Source organism: Fundulus heteroclitus, chromosome 4 (genome assembly GCF_011125445.2).
Source record: "Fundulus heteroclitus isolate FHET01 chromosome 4, MU-UCD_Fhet_4.1, whole genome shotgun sequence".
Lineage (NCBI taxonomy): Eukaryota > Metazoa > Chordata > Actinopteri > Cyprinodontiformes > Fundulidae > Fundulus > Fundulus heteroclitus.
The window spans coordinates 22,544,316-22,571,280 of NC_046364.1; the positions used below are offsets into that span (position 1 = coordinate 22,544,316).

The following is a 26,965-nucleotide window of genomic DNA, read 5'->3' on the forward strand; positions in this document are numbered from 1 at the left end:
TTGAACTGGGTGAAGAGTTATCAGTATTGGGTTCCTTTAATTGTTTATTTTGTGCCTTAACGATCTATGGGAGGTCTCAGTATGTGTTATTTGCATGACAGACAGCATGGGATTAATTTCCACTGGTATACTGATGACACTCAGCTATATTTATCCATAAAACCTGATAAATCCAATCAGTTACTTTAACAGGCATGTCTTGATGACATCAAAAGCTGGATGACTTTAAATTTCCTGCATTAAATTTTGACAAGACAGAAGTTGTAATCTCTGGACCAGAGTTCTCAAAAAATAAACTTCTTAATCAATCACTTAATCTGGATGGCATTAAGTTGGCTTCTGGTAATGAAGTAAAAAGTCTTGGTGTTATTTTTGACCAAGACATGTAATTTAAATCCCATATTAAACAGGTTTCCAGGGTTTCCTTTTTTCACCTCGGATATCCCCAGAATTATAAATATTTTGTCTAGGGGTGATGCTGAAAAACTGGTCCATGCTGTTGTTGCTTCAAGGCTGGACTATTGTAATTCTTTACTATCAGGAAGTCCCCAAAATGCAGTTTAAAGCCTTCAGCTATCTCTGTAGTTACGCTACTATAGGCTTAGGCTGCTGGAGGACATCAGGATCTATTTCTTTCACTCTGCTGAGTTATCCTACTGTTATCGAATTTGCATTGCTTGTTGTTATTTCAGCTTTTAACTTTTTGTTCTCGGTCATTTTTTTCTTTATAGTAGGTGCACCTGGTCTCCCGTCCTGTAAGCTGTGACATTATCCAGGGAAGACAGATCATCTTGGATCAATGTGTGCTTCTGTGCTTTTTTGTCTCTCTTGTTGTGTCTCTGCTCTGTCTTCTGTAACCCCAGTCGGTCGAGGCAGATGACCGTTCACACTGAGCCTGGTTCTGCTGGACGTGTTTCCTTCCTGTTAAAGGGGAGTTTTTCTTTCTACTGTCGCTTCATTCTTGCTTATCTGAGTTGTTTGGTGCTCATGAGGGCACCTTTGTCCACTAAGCATGGAGCCGATGGCAGTGCAGGTACTCTGATTTCTGCTGCATTTCTCGGCGCAAACACTGAGTTGATATCCTTCGCTGCTTTCTATTATAAGGACAATATTTTAGCGTATGAGAGGCAGAATCCGCAGGACAGAGAGCTACTGGGGCTCGCTTTCATTTCTGTATGGAGTGAAATACCGGCGTTTGACATTTCAAATGAAATCTGGTGTTTTCGTTTTCAAACTGGCACAGATGCAATCACAGCGATCGGTGCGGAAAAGGTGTGCTGCACGATGTTTTCTCTGTGAACTGAAAGGTCAGCGAGAGGATGCTGTGAATGCTGCGCACGCTGATCGGGTATTTGTGTTTCTGCAGGCGTACCGCTTTCTAGCCGTCAATAAGAAGCTGGGTCTGAGTGGGCGTCCAGATAGGCCAGTGGGCTGCATCGGGACCTGTAAGGTATTTGAGTTTGTATACATCTGCCCACACACACACACACACACACTCAAACCACTGTGTGAATGCATATGTGCATCTATTTGTAGTTCTGCTGCATAGGTCAAGGGAGATCACTGATGCGCAGGGCACATATTGATCTGAATACAATTCTCTGAGGATGAAGAAAATGACAAAATCTACGATACAAAAGATGCTGCAGCAAATATTTTTGTTTCCAGAAGGGTTTCTCTTTCTTCAAAATAAAGAGGGCACCAGTGATTTTTTTTTTTTCACATTTTGTTAATAGTCTACATTTAACTACCCCAGCTGTTGCCTTACTCTGACATCCTCTGACGTATGTAGGCAAAAACCATCAATGGTCCACGTTTAGCACCTTTTTTGATTTGATTTTATGGTGTCTTGCAGAAATAGCCACACCCCTTATACTGATGTGGTAGACCAACTCAAAGTAGTGCAGAATTGTGAAATGGAAGGGTTTAAGAAGGTTTTTACAAATAAAAATATGTTGATTTTGGCTTGCATTCAAAATTATTAAAAAGGGGAGGCAACATTACAAGTCTGCTGAAAAAGGACATCTTTATGGTAAACATGGTGGTGGCAGCATCAGGCTGTGGGGGTACAAATCCTTGAACTAAACCATTTAGGTCAGGGGTGTGAAACTTATTTTGGTTTAGGGGCCGCATACAGCTTAATCTGATCTCAACGGGGCCGCACAAGTAAACTCATTGCAAGATTAACAAATTTCACTTTTACAAAAATATATTATGAATAACCTCAGAGTTTTTAAGAAAATTTCAACAATACTTTTACTCTGTTAAACATTTATTTAAGTGCATTACATATATGAACTGATCACAGTGATTGTACAATGTTGAAAAAAAAATATTTGCTGTTTTTGGAAATTAAAAACAGCATGACAAAATACATCAAAGAGATAAAAATTAAGAAATTATTTAAAATCAATTTTCCACATCTGAAGCTCAGTGCTGCTGTCAGTTCCGATGCAGTGTTGCATCATGTTGTCTGCTCTGAAAAAAAACATAGCACCCTCGTGGACAATATAGGATTTTCAATTAAACGAAGTACATGTTTTTTTCAATTATCATTGTTGGATAATGATAATGCATTTAGTCACCGGGCCGGTCTAAATCGTTCGGCGGGCCGGAAACAGCCCACGGGCCGTACGTTTGACACCCCTGATTTAGATGGTCCAAAAGACCTGACACTAAAGCCAAGGTTCCCCTTCCAACAGCACAACATACAGCTAGAGCTACGATGAAAGAGTTTATATGAAGAGGTATTTATGTTAGACTGGCCTAGTCAAAGCCCGGACCAGTTAAGCCTAAGATTCTGCATATATGTGGCACATTTAATTTTAAATTATCTTTTGGTTGTACTATTTTATGTCAGGTTTACTGTTGTTCACACAGGCATGCTGCACTTTAAATGTATATATTTATGACTTATTTGAACTTTCACTGCTGATGAGTGTTTGTGCGACTATCTGAGGTGGGTTTCTTCACAGTTTTCTGCCGAACGAAGGTCACAGAACAAGCAAACAAGTTTGTACCGTGGAAACTCTCTGAAACAAAGCCAATGGCAAACAAATGAATCATGGCTCCAAAACACATTGCTAAGACAATATTATAATGGAACATTTATGGGGAAGATGGAAAAATGCCAGAGGACATCATCAGCAGCATCAGTTTCCTACCAACTGTGGGTGTGTGTGCATGTGTACGATGAACTATATTTGGGACTTCTCAGACGTGCTCTTGTGACTTCTATATGTCCCCTTCCCCCCCGGTCCAAGGACTGATGGCTTGTTTTATGCACTGCCCAGAATAATGCATTTGGAGCTACTTATGAGCCATCCATCTTCAAATGCAACTACACGTGTGTGTGTGTCTCTCAGATTTATCGTATCCTGGGCAAGACGGTGGTGTGCTACCCAATAGTGTTTGATCTAAGTGACTTCTACTTGTCCCAAGATGTTATGCTTCTAATTGATGACATTAAGGTGAGTCCACATCCCATTTCATTTATGTTTAAAAGCTTGTATGATTTAAATGCTTTCACCTTGTCTGGTTTAAAAAGACATGAACGAAGGGGGGACAGACAAACACCCATCTTTCGGGGCCTTGGATATGTTTTGTACTTAAACAGAGAGTATTGTTGGAGATGTAATAATCGTAGAATAATGACTACTAATCCACTTGATCTCGGCCTAATTAGATGGGGATCTGCATATTCTACGTTGAGACTTTACTAGTTTTTAGCACAGACGACATCGCTAAAATATTTGTTTGTGGGCTTGAGCAAAAACTACTGCTCATCATAGCTATTTGTAAAAAAGTTATGTTTTCTTTGTCTCACAGACAGATTTGTTCCTATATGTCCAACATCTGCTGCCGGAAAAGGTGAAGAGGATGGAAAGCAGAACTTTTAAATGTTAATTCTACAAATATTCACGAGTTATTTAAAGTAATGAAAATGTTCCTTATACACTCACCAGTCACTTTATTAGGTATACCTCATTAGCATCGAGTTCGGACCCCTTTTTGAATCTATACCTGAATTCTTCGCGGCATAGATTCAACAAACTGTCAGAAACCTTTTGGCTCTTACTGACATGACAGCATCACAGAGGAGCTGCAGGTTTGTTAGTGATCTAAATGCGTTCCACCACATCCCAAAGTTGCTCTACTCTATGGACATCTGGTGACTGAAGAGGCCATTGGAGTTCAGGGAACTGGTTTTCATGTTCAAGAAGTTTTAAATGAGCTGAGCTTTGTCACATGATGCATTATCTCGTAGGAATAAGCCTTCAGTAAATGTTGGTCATTAAGGCATGGACATGGTCACCCACACCATTATGCCTCCACTACCTTTGACACATGTGTTGCACATGGTATCCTGCATACCTTGGTTGTAATTAGTGGTTAATTGAGCTACTATTGCCTGTCTCTCCTCTCATTTGACGTCTGACATCCACAAGCCATTGTTGTCCATTCCAGAAGATGTTTAGTTTCTGAGCTACTTAGACCAGCCTGTCCGGTCCCTATTTCAATAAGTAGCTGCAATGTGATTGGCTGATTTATTTCGTTTTTGGTAACAAGGAAATGAGCAGGTGTACCTATTAATGGCTGGTGAGCGCGTGCGGATATAGAATTTCATGTTTTAGCCGTGCGGGTGTTGGTGATTTCTGTGGTAGGCTGGAGTTGTGTAGCTTGATAGCAACATCAACTTATTTGCATCACGGTTTTCTGAGCCTGTTGCTGAGAGAGCTCCTGTAACTGTGAGTGTCCTTGACCCTCATGCTGCTGCCCCAGCAGACAACAGCGTGTGTGATGGCGCTGGCCACCGCAGACTCGCAGAACATCCGCTGCATCTTCCGGCAGATGTTAAAGGATCAAAGAGGAGGGTTGCCATACCGACCCCCTGAAGATCAACAGGGGTTACAGGCCCATCTGTCCTTCAGTCCACCACCAATTCTTTGGCCCTGCATTGAGCTGTAGTTATTTTTTTCTCGTTCCAAGTGACCAAGTTCAGGTCTCTGAGCAGTAGCTGAAGTTAATGGTGTAGTGAATGAAAGAGGAAAGGTGAGAGAGCCCAGGTGTTGCTGATCTCTCTGTCTGACACACAGCTCTGTAAAGCACACATACAGTGGTCTGCCAGTTATATTAGCCACAATCCAGGGCACCAGGGATGCAGCCACCTACGCCGCTATTGGTTGCTTTGATGGTGGCCTTTAGGTCATCTGTATTTTTGTGTCTGGTGTTTCTCATCTTCTTCTTGGCAATAAACTAAATGTTCCCTGTGAGGATCAGGTCAGGTCAGTTTAATTGCCAATAAAGCACAGTACCACCATGGTCACCGGGCCAGCTTTGGTGCCTGTGGGAGTGTGGGCCGGTGCCAAGTCCACCATAAAGCTTGTCAGCAGAGGGAAGCATGAGGTGTTCTAGAACTTCCTGGTAGACGACCGTGGACTTCAGTAAACCCAATGGACCAGCACCATTCAATGACATGTCACCCCAAACCATAACTGATGGTGGAAACTTCACCCTGGACTTCAAATGTGGATTCTATGCCTCTTCATTCTTCCTACAGACTGGGACCTTGATTTCCTACTGAAATGTAAACCTTTGTTTAATCCAAAACGACAGGTTTGGACCATTCAGCAACAGTCCACTTCTTTTTGTCCTTAACTGAGTTCAGGATCATCTGACATTTACCCCGTTTACACTACCATTTTTTTAACCGTGCCGAGACCAGTCCGAGCTCGGTAACTGAGATAACTTTCGAGTGTAGATGGATCGCAAACTGAACTGAACCATGCCAGACACAACCGGACCGCGATAAATCTAGACCAGTTCGATGGGTGGGCTCGGTCCGGTTTTTCCCTGGCTCGGTTCTCTGATAACAAAGAGCGCATGAGCAGACCGCGTCATCTCCTTACACTCAGCTGACTAAATTTGCGGTTTAAGACATTCATAAAAATACAAGCATCCTTTCCAGTGATGATTCTGCTTAGCAGTTTGATGAACCTCAGCGTCTGTCCTTGTTTCCTGCATCTGTAAGCCCTGATTAGATGTTCGTTTGTCTTATCCACTTCCCAAAAGCCGACTCTGTCAAGTAAATTCACCAATGGTTGCCTTCTTCGCCTGACTCTCCACAAACAACGAAATATCACAACTATAACCAAGCATAACTTCCTGAATGTTACAGGCGCCGCCATTTTGATTTGCTTGAGTCCCTCCTTCAATCCTAGACAGCAGTAGTACCGTAGATCGTCACTAGGAGGCGAGGAACCGTGCTAGGGTGATGTGTAAACGGTCGTCAGAACCAAGCTCGGCACGGTTCAACTGATCCAAGCTTGGTCCGAGCTCGGCATGGATCGGTTTAACAAGGGTAGTGGAAATGGGGCTATTGTCTCTGGTTCAGGAGTGGGTGAACGAGGAATGTGACATCTGTTTCCCATGTGAAGAATTGGTCTGTGTGGCTCTTAATCCAATCATCTCAAGGCTGCGATTTTTCCTCTAGCTCGTGGACTTTAACCTTTCATACTTTTTTCCTTCAACTCAACTTTCTGTGGATACAAAATTCTGTGAGCAACCATCTTTACCAATTACTTTTTGTAGCTTACCCTTCTTACGGAGTGGGTCAATGACTGTCTTTTGGACATTTGTCAAGTCAGCAGTCTTCCCAAAATATGGACTTTACAGAACCGTTATACATTAAATCTGCTTTTTTTTTCAAATTGTAGTCATGTAATATTCAAATGAGATACAACATGTATTTATCTGTAAGATTTGATCATGAAAATTGTCAGAAATAAAGGTTCTGGAACGATTGACAGAAAATATTTAACATTTTCATGATATTCATAATATTCTGATCCTTTTAGATGTGATGAAAAAAAAAGATGCTTTAAGATATTCTGTCTTCCTTCCAGAATTTCAAAATGTCCACGTTTCCACTTTTACACGTTAACACATTTCCACGGCTTTGTTTCCCAGACGTTGGAGATTTCCTTCAGTGTAAACATGCGCATGTGAATCCAGCGATAAGCCGTGTTTTCAGAACTCCTCCAGACCTCATACTGTGATCTTTCCACTTCAAACTTGTGTTTGTTTTTAGCGCCGAGCCGCCTGAGGTGATCTGCAACTTAAACTCAGCTTGACAGTAGAGGCGGCTGAACTTTAGAAATGCCATTGACTCAGTTATTACGCAGGAATAAAAGAAATCGAACGCTTTACACCCGGAGCATGTCGGCCTGAAATGCTCTGTTGTTTGTGCAGAATGCCCTGCAGTTCATCAAACAGTGCTGGAAGATGCAGGGACGTCCACTCTTCCTGGTTCTCATCCGCGAGGATAACATCAAGTAACGCACACACTCATACCCCAAAACTAACCTTTCTGATCTGTTCTTTTCCTTTTATGTGATCCTTTTTGCCAAGGCGCTCTCTTCTTCTGTCTCGTTATGCGTCACTCTATCTCTATTTTTGCCGCTGTCTCAAGCCGGCACCAAAACGTTTGAAGAGCCAGTTCGCTTTTTGCCATCAAATGTCTCACCCTCTCCCCCGCCACCTTTTTTTTTTTTTCCCCTATTTTGTGTGTGCCATTAATCTCTGTAGCAGAAAGGTGCTACTGTATTTGCCTTCTGATTGGGCGATAATGTTTCTCATTTGTATCACTATAGCCTGGCCGGTGGGCTGATTACGCAAGTATTGACTGTTACCCAGGGAGCCATATGTTAAACGCGCTACAAACGTTTAAACAGCCTCACTGTAGCACCAAAATGAGTCAATGGGCGCTCATAGCAGCAGCTCGATAGTCATTAGTTTGCCATTGATCAGGACGATGACCCGTACAGCAGGTGACAGAGGACTAAAGAAATGATATTGAAGTTGTAGCTTTTATGTTTCCTGATTGCGTGGTTAGCACACGTTTTGTTTGAATTGTTAGATTGATTGTGATGACCCATGAAAGGAACCAGTGAAACAAGCAGCCTTAATGATCCTGTACAGTGGTGGCATTAAATGATTTGGGATTATCCATCAGCTTGCCTGTATAACGGCTCTCTTTCCAGCTGTTGAGCAAAGCGATTTTTTTCTTCTTCTTATGTCTTGCCTTTGACATTGATAGGAGAGGTGTTGGCGGTATGGGTTGCACCGTGGCTGCATGCATGGTGGGGCTAACTGATCAGTGATCAGTTTCATTGGACGCACCTTGTGATGTAGCTGTTCTGCCAGAAACACCATTGAGGCATAAGAATCGTCTTAATGGAACACATCGACCAGACCCACTAGGCTGAAAATGGTCACTAAAGATCTTTGGTTGGGAAGTCTTTACCCTGGGGATTTTCACACGCACCTTGATATTTTATTTTTGCAAAATTTTCAAGACCGCCATGCGGTGTTCTCACATACAGCTTAAGTGTTTTCCTGCTGTAAATAATGCAAGTAAACACCTTTGAGAGAGAAACCTGATTAAAACATGAAAAGAAAAGAAAAAGTCAAGAGCAGGACTTCACCGCAAACATCTAGGGTGAAGTTGAACTTCACTAAATATCAATTTCCAACAAAATATTAGGCAACTTTTTGACAACCTCTTGACTTTTTGACAACCTCTTGACAAGACACTAACCCTGAAATTGTTATCTAACCAGAGGGAGCCGCTTCAATCCGGTTTTGGACATGCTGGCCTCTTTCAAGAAAGGCATTTTCGGAGGGGTCAAAGTGCACGTCGACAGACTTCAGGTAGGTGGATCGAAAACAATCCAAGCGATTTATAATGGATCAGATTTGGAATGAAAATTAGAAGAGCTTGATTGAGTTAACAGCAGAAGTAACAGCAGACTCTCAGCCAACAGAACTCTGCTTAAATTGCTGTGTGGTCTCAAATATTGAGAAAGGGAGTCAGAAATAAAGTTTAGGAGGTATTTAAATCAATGAGCAGCTTCAATCACTTTGGTAGACAGAACCAGAGGGATGAAGAAGCTCCAACCTTCCTAAAAATCTCCCCTATGCCAGTTTAATGTGTCGTAAATGTGTTGCAGCAGTGCACCGTGTCTCCTCCACAACAAGACTAGCTCTGACACAAATGAAGCTGGGGAGTCTTGCATTACCCTGACTGTAATAGATTGTATTAGTTTCTAAAGGTGCATTCACTAGAAATGTCACTAACAGCGTAATAGTCAACATACATTTTATACTGAGTAGGTGGTCATTGTGTCTCTGCACAGCTTCTAGTGTTCATTGTTCTCTGTGAAAGTATTTTTCTCAAAGGTTCAGTGGGAAATCGCTTTTTGCCTCTAGCATTCCTACTCTTCACAGGTTTAGTAAATGAAGCAGAAATACCTGCATTGTATCTTTGTTTTGTATAATCTTTTGAATTGTGATCTTTTTTTTCCAAAGCAACTAATAATCAAGCAGCTTTTGTACTGCTTTGCTTGTCCGTGCATGGTATTTCTTAGACATTACTTGACTCTCAAAAAAATGAATTTATTTCTCTCTAAAGAAAACAACAACATTTTATGAACACACAACAACCTTCCCAAAAGTGTCCAACCTACAAAAATTACCCCAAGAACTCAGAATAACATCTAAGATTCTGCAAGCCTTACTTGCCTTAGTTAAGTTCAGAGTTCTTAATTCAACAATAAAAAAAGTGTGAAAAAATGACCTCCATTGGAAGAGTTTCATGCTAAAAACCACTGATAAGCAAAAAATAAAATAAAACAAAAAACGCAATGGTCCCTTTCACATCTGCCAAAAACAGCTTGATGAACCCCAAAGATTTTAGGAAAGCATTTGGTGGACTGATGAGAGTGGAAAAGGGAACTTTTTGGAAGGTGTGTGTCAGTATATCTGAAATCAGTAAACACATCTGCTAGCAAAGATGCAGACAGTCAAACATAGAGACGGTGGTGTGATGTTTTTGAGCTGCTTTGCTTTTTCAGAACCTGGATGATAAGCCATCATTGATGGAACCATAAGTTCTGCTCTTTACCATAAAATAATGAAGCAGAATGTCTGACCAACAGTTTGTGACCATCAGTCCAAATTAACTTGTGTTATCTAGCAGGATGGAAGCAAACCACCAAGTCCACTCAGGTTATGGCTGAACAAAAACAGTAAAGCACTTTTGTCATGGCCCAGCCAAAGTATAGACCACAAGTCAATGATTTCAATGTGAAAAGGAAGGCATTAAAAAGCATAATATGTTCCCTTTAAGTCGGGACTTAAAGGGAATCTCAGAAAGGGTAAAAGAGGGGATCTGAGAGCAACTCGTTCAGGTGTTGTCTCTTTAAAGCTAAAGGAAGCACTACACAACTCGCCCCCCTACAGGTCGCAGTGTTCCATTCCACCCAGTCCGACATTTTCATGTCTGCTAGAGGACGATGTAATGAATTGTGTGGGTTCATACACCCAACAACCAAACATTTTCACTTATCCAGTTGTATCTTTGGCATTGTTCAAGTTGGAGTACATCGCAGTGGTAAAAAAATAAAATTGAGGATTCACGAAATTGGTAAGCCAGACGTCCATGACCTTGTTTAGCAGCTCTGCATTAAATAATGTGACATAACTGTTCAACAATTAAAATTGAGAAAAGAAAAAAACTGAACAGAATATAAAGGTATCTACGCAGCTCCTGAACAGACTACGTTCACATTTTCTGTATTCCGAGAGACTCCTAGTACACAGCAAATTGTATTTAAGGGCTAAAAAGGTGGATTTTGGTGTGATATGTCCTAATTCAATTTAATTTAAATGTTTCAACATTACCTGAAAGAGGCTGAATCTGCTAAAAAAACCAATGTGGATGAATAAAAATAGTCTTTAAGAAGTGTGGACCAAAACGTCTCTATAGTGCTGTAAAACAATTATAGCCAGTTCATGCTAGATATTAGGTAAAGTAATTTCTCCTTAACACATGAAATTTAAAAACTGTTTTTTGTGTTTGCCCAGGTTGCTTTCTCTGATATGAAATACTACACTGTGTTTTTGATAACGTCTTTTTTTAAAAAGGCTAAGAGTGGGTGTCTCCCATGCCTTCACCTCATATTTCTAATACCGAAACTCTAGAGCAGTTTCCCGCAACGCTTCTCACTGGGATCCCTTTCTGAAACCCAAAGTTAAACTCCAAGATACCTCAATTAGGGAGCTTTGCTGAAAGGCTCAGAGGAAAATGAGGCCGAGCGAGAGCTACTTTCAAAATTGCTAACTTAAACTAACTTCTTTGTCAAACTTACGGCAAGCCTTCTGACTCTAACTTCTCTCAGAGTATGTTTGTGGTGCTCAGCAGAGACTTCCACACATGGTCTTTTTTCTTTTTAACTTTAAAGTTTTCTTCCCCTTCCTCTTGCCTATTTGCTTTTTTTTTCACGGCTAGCTCTCACAGCTTTGAAACACTTCAGCTCTTCATCATCTCATTGTTATGGGGAGCAGAGCGCAATTGCTCCTCTCCTGCGCTCCTTAGTTTAGTTTTTTTTTTTTAGTTGACTTCAGCTGGAATGGCTGATATCCCGTTTGGACCTCATGAGGAGGGAAAATTGAAATGCTGTTTCTTTTGTTCCTTTTTTGAGATCCTCCAACTTTTATCACCACCAGGTTCTGTGTTACTGCAGCTGTGCATGTTTAATACGCTTGAAATTTCTAACCTGGGTTGCACCTTGCCGCTGGATCCTATTGTTTCTTTTTTACATCATGTTTGTAACAGTTGTTTTTTTTTTACTGAGTCACCTAACAGCCCTTTTTACAAGATTGCTTCCTGCACTCCTGCTGGCACATAAGGCATAATGGAGCCTCTATGACTTTCCTATCTCTTGGACGGTGTGAGCCAAATCACCCGAATAGTAATTTAACAATTTTTTAAATGTGTTTTTTTTTTATCCATCAACTCTATAGACCCTGATATCAGGAGCATTTGTGGAGCAGCTGGACTTCCTCCGTGTCAATGAGGCAGAGTAAGAGCTTCCTGTAGTCTTTCATGCTTGCCTCGTTAAATGGGAACGTTTCCTCTCTATGGTGGGGCTCCAGGTTGCAGTAAAAGAGAAAACTCCGGTTTAAAGTGTGTATTTTCTGTTTTGCCTAAAACAAACACATTTATCAAAGGCATAATAGCATCACTATTTAGGGGTCTCAAGAAAACTTGACATTTTTCACATCTTAAGATATGGAGTCACCGCATGTTTGACAGTTGAATTGAGTGTCCCGTTTTAAATTAGAGTGAAGGGCTTTAACCATATTTAAGAGTGTTTTTTTTTACTGGATGCAGCATCATATTATTATCATCTAGCATGAAAACGCAGGGTGACTTATTTGTGAAGGTCTAAGGTACCTGCGATTGGGCGAGATATTTAGAGTTTAAACTAGTCAGAGGTGAAGAAGGGTAGTTTTGTAGTTACCTCCCCATGTGCACAACTCTTATTTCTGCGGTAAGAGAAGAGCAAAATAATTTTCTTTAGAAATTCGATATTTCAGATATGAACCGGCATATTAAGTAGCTTTAGAGTATATTATGTTGTGATGTGTTTTTTTTATAAGAATACTAATGTTAAGTGTCAGACTTCAAATTTAAGCCAGTCTGCAAAACTGAAAACAGTATTATAAAGCTGGATAAATAAATGACTGAGCATATTAATAAAAATGATCCAGCCTAAAATGATTCATACTGTCCAGCAGATTTACATTTAAAATCATTTTTACTCGGCCGAAGAAAATTTCTATTAGGAAACAAGGCAGTCATGGCTTGATAATAAAAGAACGCAAAAGGAGTATTAACTTTGTGAAAAACAACATTTTGCTGTTTTTTTTCAAACATTTTATTTAAAATATGGTAGGCAAACAGTCTTTATAACCTTCTCTGTAATCAATGGAAATACGACAATCTTTATAAACATTCCAGCTATGAAACCCTGCTTATTGTTGTTTATCAGCTTGTTTCCTGTTTCAGCAGATATTTTAACCATTTAACTCCCTTCCCTGATTCTCAAGATGTGCATCTTGAAGTTCACTCATCTAGACGTTATTTTTAAATTAAGATTCAGGCACCAGTAAGATGTTGTAGCCGAAATTTCCTTCATTCACTTTTTCCAAATTATCGGTTACAAATTTCTTCAAACGATAACTGAAGGTTGTGATATTGTCTCGATGACATGAGTAATGTTTTAAGCCACCACCAGTGTGCCGCTCGTCACATGGTGTTTGTTGCCCCTGTTGGATCAGGTCCTGGCCTTGGTAGGCGTTTTTTTTGTGTTTGAAATGTGACAATGCCAAACTGCTTGGGTTTAGGAGAACCAGGATATTTACTGTCCTTTTCTGTGTCCGTAGGATCCCAGAGTTCAAGAGCTTTGAGGAGCTGGAGCTTCCGAAGCACTCGAAGGTGAAGAGGCAAACGAGCACCCCCAACGCCTCTGACCTGGAGCAGCAACCAGAGATCAGTGTGGAGGAATGGCAAAACAAACCCACCTATGAGATCCTGCAGAAGTTTCATGTAAGATGATGGTTCAACAGAGCAGTGATCCAGATAATCACTGCGTATTTAAATAAGAAATCTAATTTGAAACTTTGGATTAAATAGTAACATATCAGTGACGATACAATTGGGATATTTTGGACAAATTACTCTTGTATATGGTCTAACTTCTTTTTGCATCCAAATCAACACTGCAGTTGTTATGAACCACTAGAAATATACCCTCTTACTTAGCTCTTATAATGATTGTATGATGCAGTTCAGTTAATAAAAAAAAAAGAATATTCATTTTGCATGTGATGCCAGGTTCATCTTCATTATTCTCTGCTCTGCCTTTCTCTGTAGGACTCGGACTGCTTGGCCAGTCAGGCTCAGCTTGCCAGCATCCTTCTTAGAAGAGAAGGGCCAGACTTCCTGGCCAAAGACGGTATGCACACACTGCAAATTAAGCCATCAATTAGAACAGTGGAAGAGGAGCGGGAGGTTTTAGGAGAAATTATATAATAATCTTTGCAGACTATTAGAAGTTTTATGCTGTTGATTCAAGCAGTCTTTCCCAATTCTGGTCCTCAGGGGGGAAAGCATTGCAGCTCTTAGATGTGTGACTGCTTCAACACATCTACAGATAACGGCAGACATTTAAATACACTAGAAAAAGTCACATTTTCTTCACCAAATGACACTGAATCAGATTAAAATTCCTGCTTTAATTCAGTCAGTGAAGTTTATTTCAATTAATTTGTTCAATGCCAGAATGATGAGACAAGGACTTTGATTTTTATTACATTCTTCAAATTCAGAGTTGTATACACTCTGTAACATACTAGCTACCCCTTTAAACTATTTGTAAAAGCCAGATGATGATGTCAAGATTTTGAGAGTTTCTGATCGGAAGCCTCCTCATATCTGGTTCATCCTTGGGTACATTTTCTAGATGTCTGAAAGTGCCCTTTTTCAAATGTTCAAATATGCAAGTATAAACACCATATCTGTCTCTGGGACACCAAACCCATCTTCTTCCTGAATGGTATGATGGAAAAAGATACCGTTGATTTCTTGTGAAAAACAAAAGTTTATATATATATATATATATATATATATATATATATATATATATATATATATATATATATATAGTAAATAACACTGTAAAACATGCTAATGGCTGTTCTAAGGTGGCACTGGTGGCTGGCTAGTGCTCCTTCCCATCCAATCCTCTGAAGATTAACATGTTTTTGTTACTGCCGGGTACACTTCACAGAAGAAAGGACATCATTGAAAAAGAACGTCACCTACAAACTTTGAAACAGCACCTCAGATAGGAAATGAAAGCTTGGGAATAAGTAGAGCTTTAAAACTGCCAATTTAGTTACAAAGCACCTTGATGGCAAAAAAGGAATGTTATTCATAGGCCAGCGCAAACCCCACAGTGAATGTGTGGACAGAGCTGAGAAGGTCTGTGCAAGCAAGGCAGCCTGCAAACCCGACTGGTTACACCAGTTCTGTCTGGAAGAATGAGCCAAAAATCCATCAGCGTTGTGAGAGGCTTGTGGAATCAAGTCACACAATTTAAAAGGGAATTCTACCAGATACTGACGAAATAGATCTAATACTCTGCAAAAACGGGTCTAAAATTAAGTAAAATGTTCTTAGTTTTAATCCTTGATTTGAGCAGGTAAATAAGATTATCTGTCAACGGAATGAGTATTTTGACCCCTAAAATAAGATAATTAAAATAAGCAGATGGAGATGAATTGTTCGTATTTTAAGTGCAAAAATCATATGCCATTGGCAAAGCATCTTATTTACTTACTCAAATCAAGGACAAATACACTCATTTTAAAGAATATTTTACTTATTTCTAGTTCCGTTTTTGCAGTGTACTCTGAATTTTAAGAAAGGCAAACACTATCCTGTAAGTCATACCACATAATTCTGGCAGTTAGAAAAAAAACTTGAATAAAAAACTTTTAGAGACCCTAGATAGTCTAAAATAGGAGACATTTTTTTATTGTCAAACAGTGATGGAAAGAATTGGTCTTGTTTTACTGATAGTTTTAGTTTTTGGCTTTAACCATATTTCACATGTTTTAAATACCATGTTGGAACGTTTGGGAGCGGCCCGTTGATGGCTCCTCTTCAAATGGCAGGAAAGCATCTACAGTAAAAGGCCCACCGTATCGGCCCTCGGAGACGTTAAATGGGGAATCATTGGTTTCATGTTTAAATTACATTAGTCTTACATGCTTTCTATATGAATTTAAGGATGAAATTTATTTTTTACAATCTTTATGATTTCTGACCACAAGTCATATTTGTGATTCCAGAGAACCTGATGGATGAACTGGAGCGGATCTACAGACGAGCCGGCAGCAGAAAGCTTTGGTCTGGTGTTCTCACTTGAATACACAAACATGCTGTATAATGTACAGGTGTTCAAAACATAATCAGCCAGGATGCATTCAGTATCAGTTAGTGCTCTCATGGTTTCAGGAAGTAGATTTCCTCTGAAAGCAGTTTGAGGTGCATTTGTTATATCTTGTGTCTGTAGAAACTTGTTTAATCACATTGTCCTGACTTTCCGAACTAATGAAAAACAAACGTGATCTGGATAAACTGCAGGCTGGCAGTGCGATATGCTGCTGCTATTACCAAGAAGTTTGCCAGCTCTATAGCGCCTCACATCACCACAATTCTGGTGCATGGGAAACAGGTAAAGTTCAGCGGGCGACGGAGTAAACGCTCCCGCATGTTCTAGTTGCCTAGCTAGCCGGCTAGCTGGAGAGGGCTGTGTGAGCTGGGTGTGGGCCTGTCACCGTTCACCATTCGCTGGGGTCATTACTCCCATTTTTATTTTGCTTTTAAGCCAAAAAAGGAAAAATATTATTTTTTTGTTGTTGCAGGATCTAAAAACAGCAAAGAATAGAATACGAAAATGCAATCCTTAAGTGTACAGAAATATAAAAAAGCACCTAGCCAAAAAAACCAGGAAGTTATAATTGTAAAATCTTTCCATGCAACATAGTCTTTAAAGTGAAATCGCCGACATACACTCTGCTCTAATTTAGCTGAAGACGGGGTTTTCAGGGAACTCCCTGGACTGTTTCATTCCTAATACAGTCACTGCTTTTAGCTCGATGAAAAACTTGGCTCACACAGCCAGGAGTTTGCTCCAGCTAGGACGCTCGCAGGAACCTTGAGTTGGATGCAATCCGGAGCTGAGCTTGTGGTCAGTGTTGGCTTTCTCTTCACATTTAAACCCCACAGACCGAACCCTTTCCTACTGTCCCATCCCTATTCCATCCCCGGTGGCTCGTAGGCTGGCCGTGCACTGCAAATTAAGTAGACCGTGACTCTCTCACCCTACGTGCCTTTGTCTAAGGAACTTGATTTGGCTGGAAGAGCTTTATATTTGTTGAGCAAACCAGTTCACAAAAGTTGGGGAAAAAGCAAATAAAATTCTGTTCCACATCTGGATATCCATGAAAGCTAAGAACTTGTCTGCGAATTAAACTTAGCATTACAGAAATGTATTACAATTGTTATCTTTGTAGAGAGCGTTGAACCATTTGGAAAATGTCCAACTTCTATTTGAATTGTGGTTTGCTGCTGGCCTCACGTGCAAATACTGACTAAATGTTGTGGGTGGTTGTTGTAGCTCATACATCTCATACATCAGTGGCCAGTGCAGTCTGTGCTCGCCGTTTGCTTTGGTTACGCTCCCTGACACGACAACTTCGATTGTATGCTGTTTAATTCGCCGACATCTCAGGAAGCAGGAATATACGTGTGACATTTAGAAATAGCGGCATCCTTTTTTTCCCTTCGGGTTGTTTTGTTTTTTCTTCGTGGGAAACGACGTCCGTACGCCGCTGTGCATACGCTCCCATTTACCTAAAATTGGCCGGCAAGTGAGGCTTGAAATGGGTTTTCCAAGGATCAGCGCTTTGACAGCGAACCATGCCTTTTAAACTTTAATGTTTTGTTGATTTTCTGGCTCTACCCCCACCCCCACCCCACCCTCCTAAATGTGATCACGAAATACGGTAACTTGTCAGGTACACAAATCGTTTAGGAGCTTTTTTTTTCAGCATATAATAAGAGCAAATTGTCTTTCAGCTTATACGTGACCCCATTCGTGACATTGTCCCATGCTCCCACCACTGTTGTACCTCCTTTTTGTGTGTCATTAGTAATCCCTGGCTTTGTGAATGTTTAGATAACTGCCATTCAGTGTGCCATGTTTTTTTTTTTTTTTCCCTCATAGGATTCCCGCAGACAAGAGGAAGCAGCTAGCTGACTGCATTGAATCTCATGAGTGCTAAATTGAAAGAAAAAAAAAGTGTGAACATTAAAATATTTATGGGGGGAGCAAACTTGATATTGGAGCTTCCAGAATCTAAACGATGCCTTGTGATTGGATACCTTTTGGATCCCTTGTTGCTGGAGATGTTTTCTGCAAGCCTGGGTGTTATTGGAAAATGCACAAAGGATACGAAGAAAACAGCTACAGTGCTTTGCAAAAGTGAACTTTGTACATTTTGTCACAGCTGTAAACTTGAATGTATTTGGTTAGAATCTTATGTGACAAACCAACACCACGGGAGGGATTTTTCTGAAGTCCTGAAGCTACTTTTATCTGACAAGTGTAGCATGCGTCGGTCTTCAACCCTGCCTCTTAAATTAGTGCTTTATGAATCCGTGTTTCGCTTTGATTGCAGCAGCAAGTCTGCTGGAGTTGTCTGAGCCTCACCTCTTGAGAAGATTTATTCCCACATTTATTCCCAGAATGCTTCTTTGCAGTCGGATGCGATGGATATCACCTGTAAAAAAGCGATTTTCGAGTCATGCCAAAGATTAGAAAATCGAACGTTTAACAACTTGACTTCCATGTGCTACATTGTGTTGGTTTATCATCTAAAATCCCCAACAAAATGCATGAAAGTGTACTGTCGGAACGTGACAAAATGTCAAAAGGTTAACGGGGGTTTTCGAATACTTTTTCGAGGCACTGTATATATTACAGTCCAAGCTGTAAATTGTTACTTGTCCTAAATATCTCAAGAATGTTCTTGTGTCTTGTCGCCCCATCAGGTCTGTTGTCCGTCTTGCTGCCAGTCTCTTAACTAAGCTAGTGGACAGCCTTGCCCCCAGTATTACTAGTATTTTAGTGCAAGGCAAGCAGGTAAGTGGACACACAGACAGAAGGGCCTGAGTAAAATCGACCCCTTCTCTAAAAGAAATGGTGTCGGGGGAAAGCTGTTGTTGGCATGTTGGGCCAAGGATTTTAATGTTCACTGATCAGAAGACGGAGGAAAATCTAGACGTGTAGATTTCTGAAGGCTCCTCGTGCTGTATGCTGTATCCTATGGGAATGATCTGGGCCAGCTGCTTGCTCGTGTCCCTCATCACGGCTTACGTCGACTGTGTTTGAATCCAGGCTGTATTTGCAGTTGCAGCAAGGCTACCAGCGTAACCCCCGCCGCTCCCCCAGCACTATAATTTGCACCTTGTGTGGACACGCTCTATGTGCCGATTGAAGCCCCGTGACTCATGAGTCGTGTGGATTCACCACCTCATGCGAGATGACTTTTAATTCAGCGTTTTTCTGTCAAGTGCTATTCACAGATTAGCCTCCTCTCAAGGGTGTCAGTTATCTTGCTGCATGTCTACCCCTCTGAACACTTTTAGGCATTTCATTATGCTGAAGTAGCTCAAGGTGTGAATCTGCATATAGATTGCCAATGAGGCAAGAGGGTCGGCTCCTCTCAACATGATTGGAAAAGCTGATTTAAAATTGGAGACGGATGCGCTCTTCTCCTTACAATAAAGGCTAAGTAGAAAGAAAACGAGGCACTCTCCCATCTGAGGAAGTTTTCGTTCTGATTGTATTTCACATTGTTATGGAAATCCAACAGTGGATTCTTCCTGGAATCCAAAGCTTTATTTCAGCTCTTGGCTTCTTTGCTCTGCTCAGATCCACTTAGATGTAAGGATGAATGATGCATCTAAGTTTTTTTGGAGTTGCATTTCATCAGCTGAAGGCAACAAGATAAAAGCGTGTCCTCTTATCAGTGAAATTGCCGAGCTGTAATTTTCCTGCGACGCTTCGGAGCCAAACTACAAAGGTGTCATGTATTCTCTCCCTTTAACGTGACTCTGAGAGAGGAGGCCAATTTTGAAGTGAAGTAACAAGACCTATTGAAATAGTGTCTTGAATAAAGTAATTTGCACTATAGCTGATGCACGTGTACTGTTTCATGTTTTTTTTCTTTTTTTTCTGCTGAGAACCAATCTAGATTTACAGCACTGTGCACATTTCTGTATTCACACATGATCGCCAGGTGACCCTGGGTCTGTTTGGGCACGAGGAGGAGGTGATTTCCAACCCATTGTCCCCGGGAGTGATCCAGGGCATCATTTACAGCAAGTGCGCTCCCCACGGTGGCGAGAGAGAAGCTGTCCTCCAACAGGAGCTGGTCATCCACATCGGATGGATTATCTCCAACAACCCCGAGCTGTTCAGCGGCATGCTCAAGATCAGAGTCGGGTAGGGTGATATTGCCTTTAAAATGGCTGAATTTGAACCTCTCACAGCTCTCATATATTTGATCGGTTGAGATTTTCTCTTGCGTTAGGTGTTATTTTCTCCTTCCTGTTGTCAGCCAGTTGACAGAAAGAAATAAACCATTATGAGCATGTAAACTGAGAATAAAAAAACTCAAGAAACCAATAGCTGTTAAATGCCTCTGAGACTTTATCCAGTAAGTAGGCTGTTTTCTTCGTTTCCTCTAAATTACCCAGACTGCAATTTTCCCATAGTTGGACTGAGTCGTCATGTCATCAGGAAAATTGAAAATGTTGAACGTGCCTCCGGGCTGTATGCTGTATAGGATTTTGTTAACTATTCAGCAACAGCAGCGCAGTTTGTCACGCAGCAAATCACATTCTGTTATGTTTAAACCAGGCTCCTTACCACAATTCAGGCTGAATTCATCTTAGTGGAGCACAGGGAGATGATATTTCTCCACTGATGGATCTAAATCTTACACTTCTAGAAATTATTTTAAAATGTTTTCCAAATTAAGCTGCCTGAACTTGTTTGATGCATGAAACCTTTTTTTCAGGCACAAAGGCTAATTAACTATTTGCAGCTTTAACCTGCTTAATGATTTTTTTTTAATTATTATTAGACATATAATGGGTTGCCCTTTGTCACCGATTCTGTTCATAACTTTTATGGACAGAATTTCTAGGTGCAGTCAAGGTGTTGAGGGGATCTGTTTTGGTGGCTTTAGGATTGCGTCTCTGCTATTCGCGGATGACGTGGTCCTATTGGCTTCATCAGGGCGTGATCTACAGCCCTCACTAGAGTGGCTCGCAGCAGAATGTGAAGCGGCCGGGGTGAGGATCACTGCCTCCAAATCCGAGACCATGGTCTTGAGCCGGAAAAGGGTAGAGTGCCTTCTCCGGGTTGGGGAGGATGTCCTGCCCCTAGTGGAGGAGTTTAAGTATCTTGGAGTCTTGTTCACGAATGAGGGGAAGATGGAGCGGGAGATCGACAGGCGGATTGGTGCAGCGTCTGCTGTGAAGCGGGCGCTGTACCGATCCGTTGTGGTGAAGAGAGAGCTGAGCCAAAAGGCAAAGCTCTCGATTTACCGGTCGATCTACGTTCCTACCCTCATCTATGGCCTAAAGCGATATCAGGTAATGAAGTGATTCGGATATCGAGATCCCGGATACAAGCGGCCAAAATGAGTTTTCTCCATAGTGTGTCTGGGCTCTCCCTAGGGTAGGGTGAGGAGCTCAGTCATCCGGGGAGGACTCAGAGTAGAGCCGCTGCTCCTCCACGTCGAGAGGAGCCAGTTGAGGTGGCTCGGGAATCTGGTCAGGATGCCTCCTGGACGCCTCCCTGGTGAGGTGTTCCGGGCACGTCCCACCGGGAGGAGGCCCAGGGGAAGACCCAGGACACGCTGGAGGGACTATGTCTCTCGGCTGGCCTGGGAACGCCTTGGGATTCCTCCTGAGGAGCTGGCCCAAGTGGCCGGGGAGAGGGACGTCTGGGCCTCCCTACTGAAGCTGCTACCCCCTCGACCCGACCCCGGATAAGCGGACGAGAATGGATGGATGGATGGAGACATAATTTATCTTTAATTTATTGGAAGAAACAATAGCAGCTGTGGTTTAAAAGTGATGTACTGTCACCCCAAACCGTGTTGAAATGTGTAACCAGAACTGGTTTTAAATTAACCGCACCGATGCTTACTACCAAATGTGTGCAGGAAAAAGGGAGGGAAGTCCCAGCTGCATAAAAAAATATGTTTTTAAAGTCTAAACAATGATTCTTTCACAGCCGGTACCCTGTCTAACTTCTACAGATTCACTCCACACCTTATGGAAAAGTGTTGCTGTAACAAACTTTAAATGGATTTCACCAACACAGCGTCCATGTTTGCTCCCTCACCCCCAGCAGAGAAGGGCTCCAGTTGGATGACAACCTGGTGTTCTGCAACCACAAATTCTTTCAGTGCTTACACTCTGAAACAGAAATAAAGTACATTTTACCTTAGTGGAGAAATGGCATAATCCCCAGGTTTACATTCTTAAAGCTATTAGCTGAGGAAATTATTTATGATGTATTTAAATCTGTAGCTTGATATTTGTTCTGCAAGTTCTGCAGATTTTTTCAGTAGCAACATTAGTCCATTTGAAACAATACCTGAAAGGACCATAACTCAATTTAAATAAGTTGGTATAATCACTCTGTATTAGACTCTGTTAATGTATAATTCTGCAGTTTAAACAGAAATTAGGTCATTTAACAGGAACGTCTGTACATAAAGGCCCCGACTGAGTACCGTTATTACATATGTGTGACCTTCAAACCCCCAGGTAGAGCTGTGCAAGGAATCCATAATGCGATCAATAAAGCAACACAGCCTCAGGGGTACATTGGAAATTAATTGTTACAAACAAATCATCCCCTGATCTTTGAATGTATGCTGATCGTGTCAGTTGGAAGTAGAGAAATGAAACAAACATACAAGAGGGATAAAAGTTAATACAAAAGGAGTATAAAAGAAGTCAAAGAAATAAACAGGTTCAGAGTCAACATCTCACTTTGGGTCGAGGGACAGTGACTAAAAATGTGTTTCTAAACAGTAAGTTAAATCACGTAAAACTCAGATAAATTGTGCCCCCAAAGGGCATCGCTGTGTGCCATCACAGTAATGAAGATAAGAGGTTATACAACTATCTCAATTGCATTTAGATAAAATAGGCTCTATTTTTTTTTTTTTAAATCTGCGCAACTGAAAAAAATACATAAAATCTGGATTTTAGGTCAGATTGCCCACTGCTGTGCTTAAGTCGAGAATAAACCTCGGATTTTTCTGCATACGAATAAAAGAAAATGTTCTGCTTGCCTAAAATATTGCCAAGTGGCATCAGGCAGAAGGAAAAAGAAAGAAGTCCACGTTTGAAGCCTTGTGGTACTCCCGAGCTGAGATCAATTGGAGGTAAAGATAAAATCACTGCTGTTGATGCAAAAACAAGTGTCAGAGAGGTAGGTTCTGGTTCATTAGAGCTGAACCAGAAGCATCCACCTGCCGCTCCAGCCAGGAGTAAAAAACAAAACAATCAACAGAGTCAAAGACAGCTGCTAAGCCCAGCATCATGAGTTTATAGTCTGGTGTTAAGTGGAAATCATGGAAAACCTTCAATAGAGTGGGTTTAGTGAGTTTTAAAACCAAACATGGAACAGTTTCAGGATTTCACGCTCTCCCAGGAACACAATCCAGATGGCTAGTTGTAGACGTTCTAACAAAGGATGAACTTTGTGGTGTTGTTAGGATGGGATTGAATTCTATGTGTGGTTTAGATATCTCCAGAACCCAATGAACCAGATGAGTACTGTTCTCTTAAACTGTGGTTTGTATTTGTGAGCTGACAACAAACTGGTAATTTAGAGTGGACCTGTACAAGGTTACATTTGCAGTCTCTAACACCATTTCTCTGTTATGTGGATGTGAAGATGGATCGTTCAGGCCATGAAACATGAGCTGAAGATCCGAGCTGGAGACATGCCCCCTCAGGACATCTACCAGCTCTCCCCCAGCGACATAAAGCAGCTCCTGCTGGACGTCCTGCAGCCGCAGCACACTGGCAGGTAAAATCTGAAATAGACGTGCGTGATGCGTTATCCAGCAAATAAATATGCCTTCACCTTTCATTTAGTTACAGGCATGCCTTTAGAGACAACAGGGCTTTAACTTTTCACCTTTTCACCTCAGGTCCTGGCTGAACCGGCGTCAGATCGACGGCAGTCTGAACAGAACCCCTCTGGGCTTTTATGATCGCGTGTGGCAGATCCTGGAGAGGACCCCTAACGGTATCGTGGTGGCTGGAAATCACCTCCCACAGGTACGCGCCTCCCTCCACTAAAGAGAAACACTCTGACTTTGGTCAAGACGTTATTGGGGTCTTTTGGGTGCTGTGACTGAGATTAGGCGTGTCTGCTGGTATAGAGCAGAACGGCTCCCTGGCTGTCCCATTATAGTTTAGGGGACAGCCAGGGGAGTTTAGATGTTGCTAGGTGTCATCATCACGCTTCATATGCTCAGTGGCCACTTTATTAGCCACGCCTTACGCAGATTTGTCAGATGCCCATCCACCTGTTATTGGATTGTGATCTGGTGACTGAGGAGGCCTCTGGAGCACAAAGAACTGAGATCATTTGAGCTTTGGGACATGATGCATTACCCTGCTGGAAGTGGACATAAAGGGATGCATGTGGTCAGCAACAATACATAGGTAGGTAGTGGTATTAAAGCAATCGATGCTAGCGGCCTAAGGCATGCCAACTGCACCACAGCAGCTGGAGTCGCCGGTACATAGCAGGCTGGTTCTCTGCTTTTCTGCCGTTCAAGCCTAATTCTGACCCTAGTTGGAATTTAGCTGCTGAAACCAAGACTCGTCGGACCAGGCAACATTTTTCCTCTGTCCTATTGTTCAGTGTTGGTGAGTGTGTGCGAATTGCAGTTTCTGTTGTTAGCTAAGGTTTACTGGACGTTTTCTTTTGCTTTCACACACTGGAGGTTTCTTTGATCCAATAAAGCCAGCCAGTCTGGCACTAATGAGGATCCTACCTTAAAAGACAACACCACCATGTCTAAATCCATTAAGTTGTTAACTTGTTTCTATGGGATTCTCTGGTTTACTGTCTTCTGTGTTATCATGCACTAGAACAGGTGTACCGAACATAGTGGCTGGTGAATGTTACTACATTTGTCACTTTATTGGCATTGCATGCGATTATAGTGTCAGACTGATCTTTGCCTCCCAGTTAAAGATGTTTACTTGCAACATGGTTTGAACCTCTTACATGCAGCACAGACACCAAATGGCTCCTTTTTTTTTTTTAAAAAAAAGCATCCTAACCTGTCAGATACAACAGCCCCAGTGGGACACGGCGGTCTAAGATCATCTCTGTCGTTCTGCAGCAACCAACCCTGTCTGACATGACAATGTATGAGATGAACTTCTCCCTGCTGGTGGAGGACACGCTGAAGAACATCGTCCTGCCTGAGTACAGACAAATCATTGTGGAGGTAAAAAGTGTTCTCTAACACCACCTGGCACGCAGCAAGTAGGGCAGAAGCAAAAGAAGGTCAATAAATAAATAAATCTTTGTATTTTAACTATCTTTTGCAACCCTGTCCACTATCAGTTGCTGATGGTGGTGGCCGTAGTGCTGGAGAGAAACCCAGAGCTGGAATTCAGCGACAAGGTGGATCTAGATAGTCTGGTGAAGGAGGCGTTTAACGACTTCCAGAAAGACCGGAGTCGCTTGGAAGGAATGGAGAAGCAGGTACTGTAGCCTTATCCTGTAGTAAAGCAAAGTGAAGCGTCAGCACGTTGTAGCAGCAGTCTCCTCCTCAGATGCTCTGAAAAACTTCCCAGTGTTTGTAACACAGAGTCTGTAAGGCAACGTCTCACCCCCTTGTTCCCAACTGTGTCTGCCCCAGGATGACATGGAGGCCTTCTACAACACACCACCTCTAGGAAAGAGAGGAACCTCCAGCTACCTGACCAAGGCAGTAATGATTCAGCTGCTGCAAGGAGACATGAAGCCCTGCAAGGACGACCCGTGCTCTGTTAGCTAGATTTCTAACATTTGAAGTCATTACTTTACCCAGTCACCAAGTGTTTTTTTAGACTTACTTAGATTCCATTGCATGCATTATAACCCCTTAGATAGGTCCTATATTGTTAAAATTGTCTTTTTATCTCTTAGAAATCGAAAAGGTCTGAGCCTTGCTCATCGACTCTCTTAACACAAAAGCGCTCGTGCTGCTCATGAACGAAGCCGAGATGTGACGGTTCAAACTGTGCTCTGTATCTCACCAGCAGGTGTGATGCACCGTAATCTAGCAGAATATCACGAGTTGTGGGTCTCGTTTGTGTGTTCAGCACCACGGGAGCCTAAACGTGTTTGACTGATCACTGGATTGAAAAAGCACTTAACCATGCCGTTGCTTTGTTTCACAGGAAATAAATGTAAACTGTGTCAGTCTGAGGCTGTCTGGCTTCAGACTGACCAAGAGCCATCATGCCTAACGCAAGATTTCAACCTTCTTTTGTAACCTATACCGTTTGGTATATTCTTCCGCTCTATACATAGACATGTTGTTGTTCAGCATACCATGTTGAGTCCTTCTCCAAGGTGCATCATGTCATTTTCTGCCCGTGCACAGTGTGCTGTGACGATAGGCGCTGTCTGGTGTAATCACTGGGAAGGTTTTCTGAATGTAATTGACTATAAAATAGCTTTCAGGGGTCTATTTGGGCACAGAGGGGCTCTGCATGACAATGACTACTACTCATGTGAAGTCTTGGGCCTGAGTACACTATAAACATGTTGGGGTGAAAAACAAAAAGATTGCTCACATCTTTAGTAGCACTGATTAAAGGCCTAGACGTATTTGTTTGACTGTTCTCACTGTAATGGGTCTGTCGAAGGTTGTCATGGAGCATCAGAACATGTTTGTGTGTTTGTTAGTGAACTAGATGTGTAAAAGAAGTATTTTTATCTCAAGGAATAAAATGATGATAGAAACTATGAGCATTTTCTTCAGCTTCTCTTTTCATCAGTTTTATGAAGGGATGAAATGCATTTATGGTTATTTTACTAGTGAAGTGAGGACTTCGATGTAAAGAGAGGACCGTTTTCTGGCCCTCACTTTTTTCTGGGCTGGGGCTTAGGTTTAGGACTAAGTTCACAATTAGGTTTAGAGTCAGAGTCAGGGTAAGGCCATTGATGACATAGAAGTCAGTGGGGCTTTTCTCAAATGATGTGACATTTGCCTGGAGACAGCTTGAGTTTTCCAGATAGTTGGACAAGCTGAGTACAAACTAGAATGGCAACAACTGCAATATCAATTATTTTGGAAGATCACGACGACCCAGGAGCTTCATTTCAACAAGCATCAATTCAGAAACACAAGAACAGCCTAAACGTTTGTTCAAATG

The 26,965-nt window shown here is 41.7% G+C and overlaps 1 protein-coding gene across 3 annotated transcripts in view; it reads left to right on the forward strand.

Annotated features, from left to right (window-relative positions):
* The window catches only part of phkb (phosphorylase kinase, beta), a 134,511-nt gene extending 107,953 nt beyond the window's left edge, over positions 1 to 26,558 (forward strand). The window contains exons 18-32 of one of the 3 annotated variants that reach the window (XM_012873994.3): positions 1,367 to 1,450; positions 3,366 to 3,470; positions 7,252 to 7,334; positions 8,622 to 8,712; positions 11,866 to 11,924; positions 13,291 to 13,453; positions 13,781 to 13,862; positions 15,763 to 15,820; positions 18,530 to 18,620; positions 19,780 to 19,985; positions 23,469 to 23,603; positions 23,728 to 23,857; positions 24,937 to 25,044; positions 25,164 to 25,304; positions 25,462 to 25,599. In XM_012873994.3, coding sequence (XP_012729448.2) covers positions 1,367 to 1,450; positions 3,366 to 3,470; positions 7,252 to 7,334; positions 8,622 to 8,712; positions 11,866 to 11,924; positions 13,291 to 13,453; positions 13,781 to 13,862; positions 15,763 to 15,820; positions 18,530 to 18,620; positions 19,780 to 19,985; positions 23,469 to 23,603; positions 23,728 to 23,857; positions 24,937 to 25,044; positions 25,164 to 25,304; positions 25,462 to 25,599 — 1,674 coding nt within the window. Of the gene's footprint in view, positions 1 to 1,366; positions 1,451 to 3,365; positions 3,471 to 7,251; positions 7,335 to 8,621; positions 8,713 to 11,865; positions 11,925 to 13,290; positions 13,454 to 13,780; positions 13,863 to 15,762; positions 15,821 to 16,057; positions 16,149 to 18,529; positions 18,621 to 19,779; positions 19,986 to 23,468; positions 23,604 to 23,727; positions 23,858 to 24,936; positions 25,045 to 25,163; positions 25,305 to 25,461 lie in introns of all 3 variants that reach the window. The other 2 variants (XM_012873993.3, XM_012873992.3) reach the window with 2 other exon arrangements.
* The last annotated feature ends 407 nt before the right edge of the window (positions 26,559 to 26,965 follow it).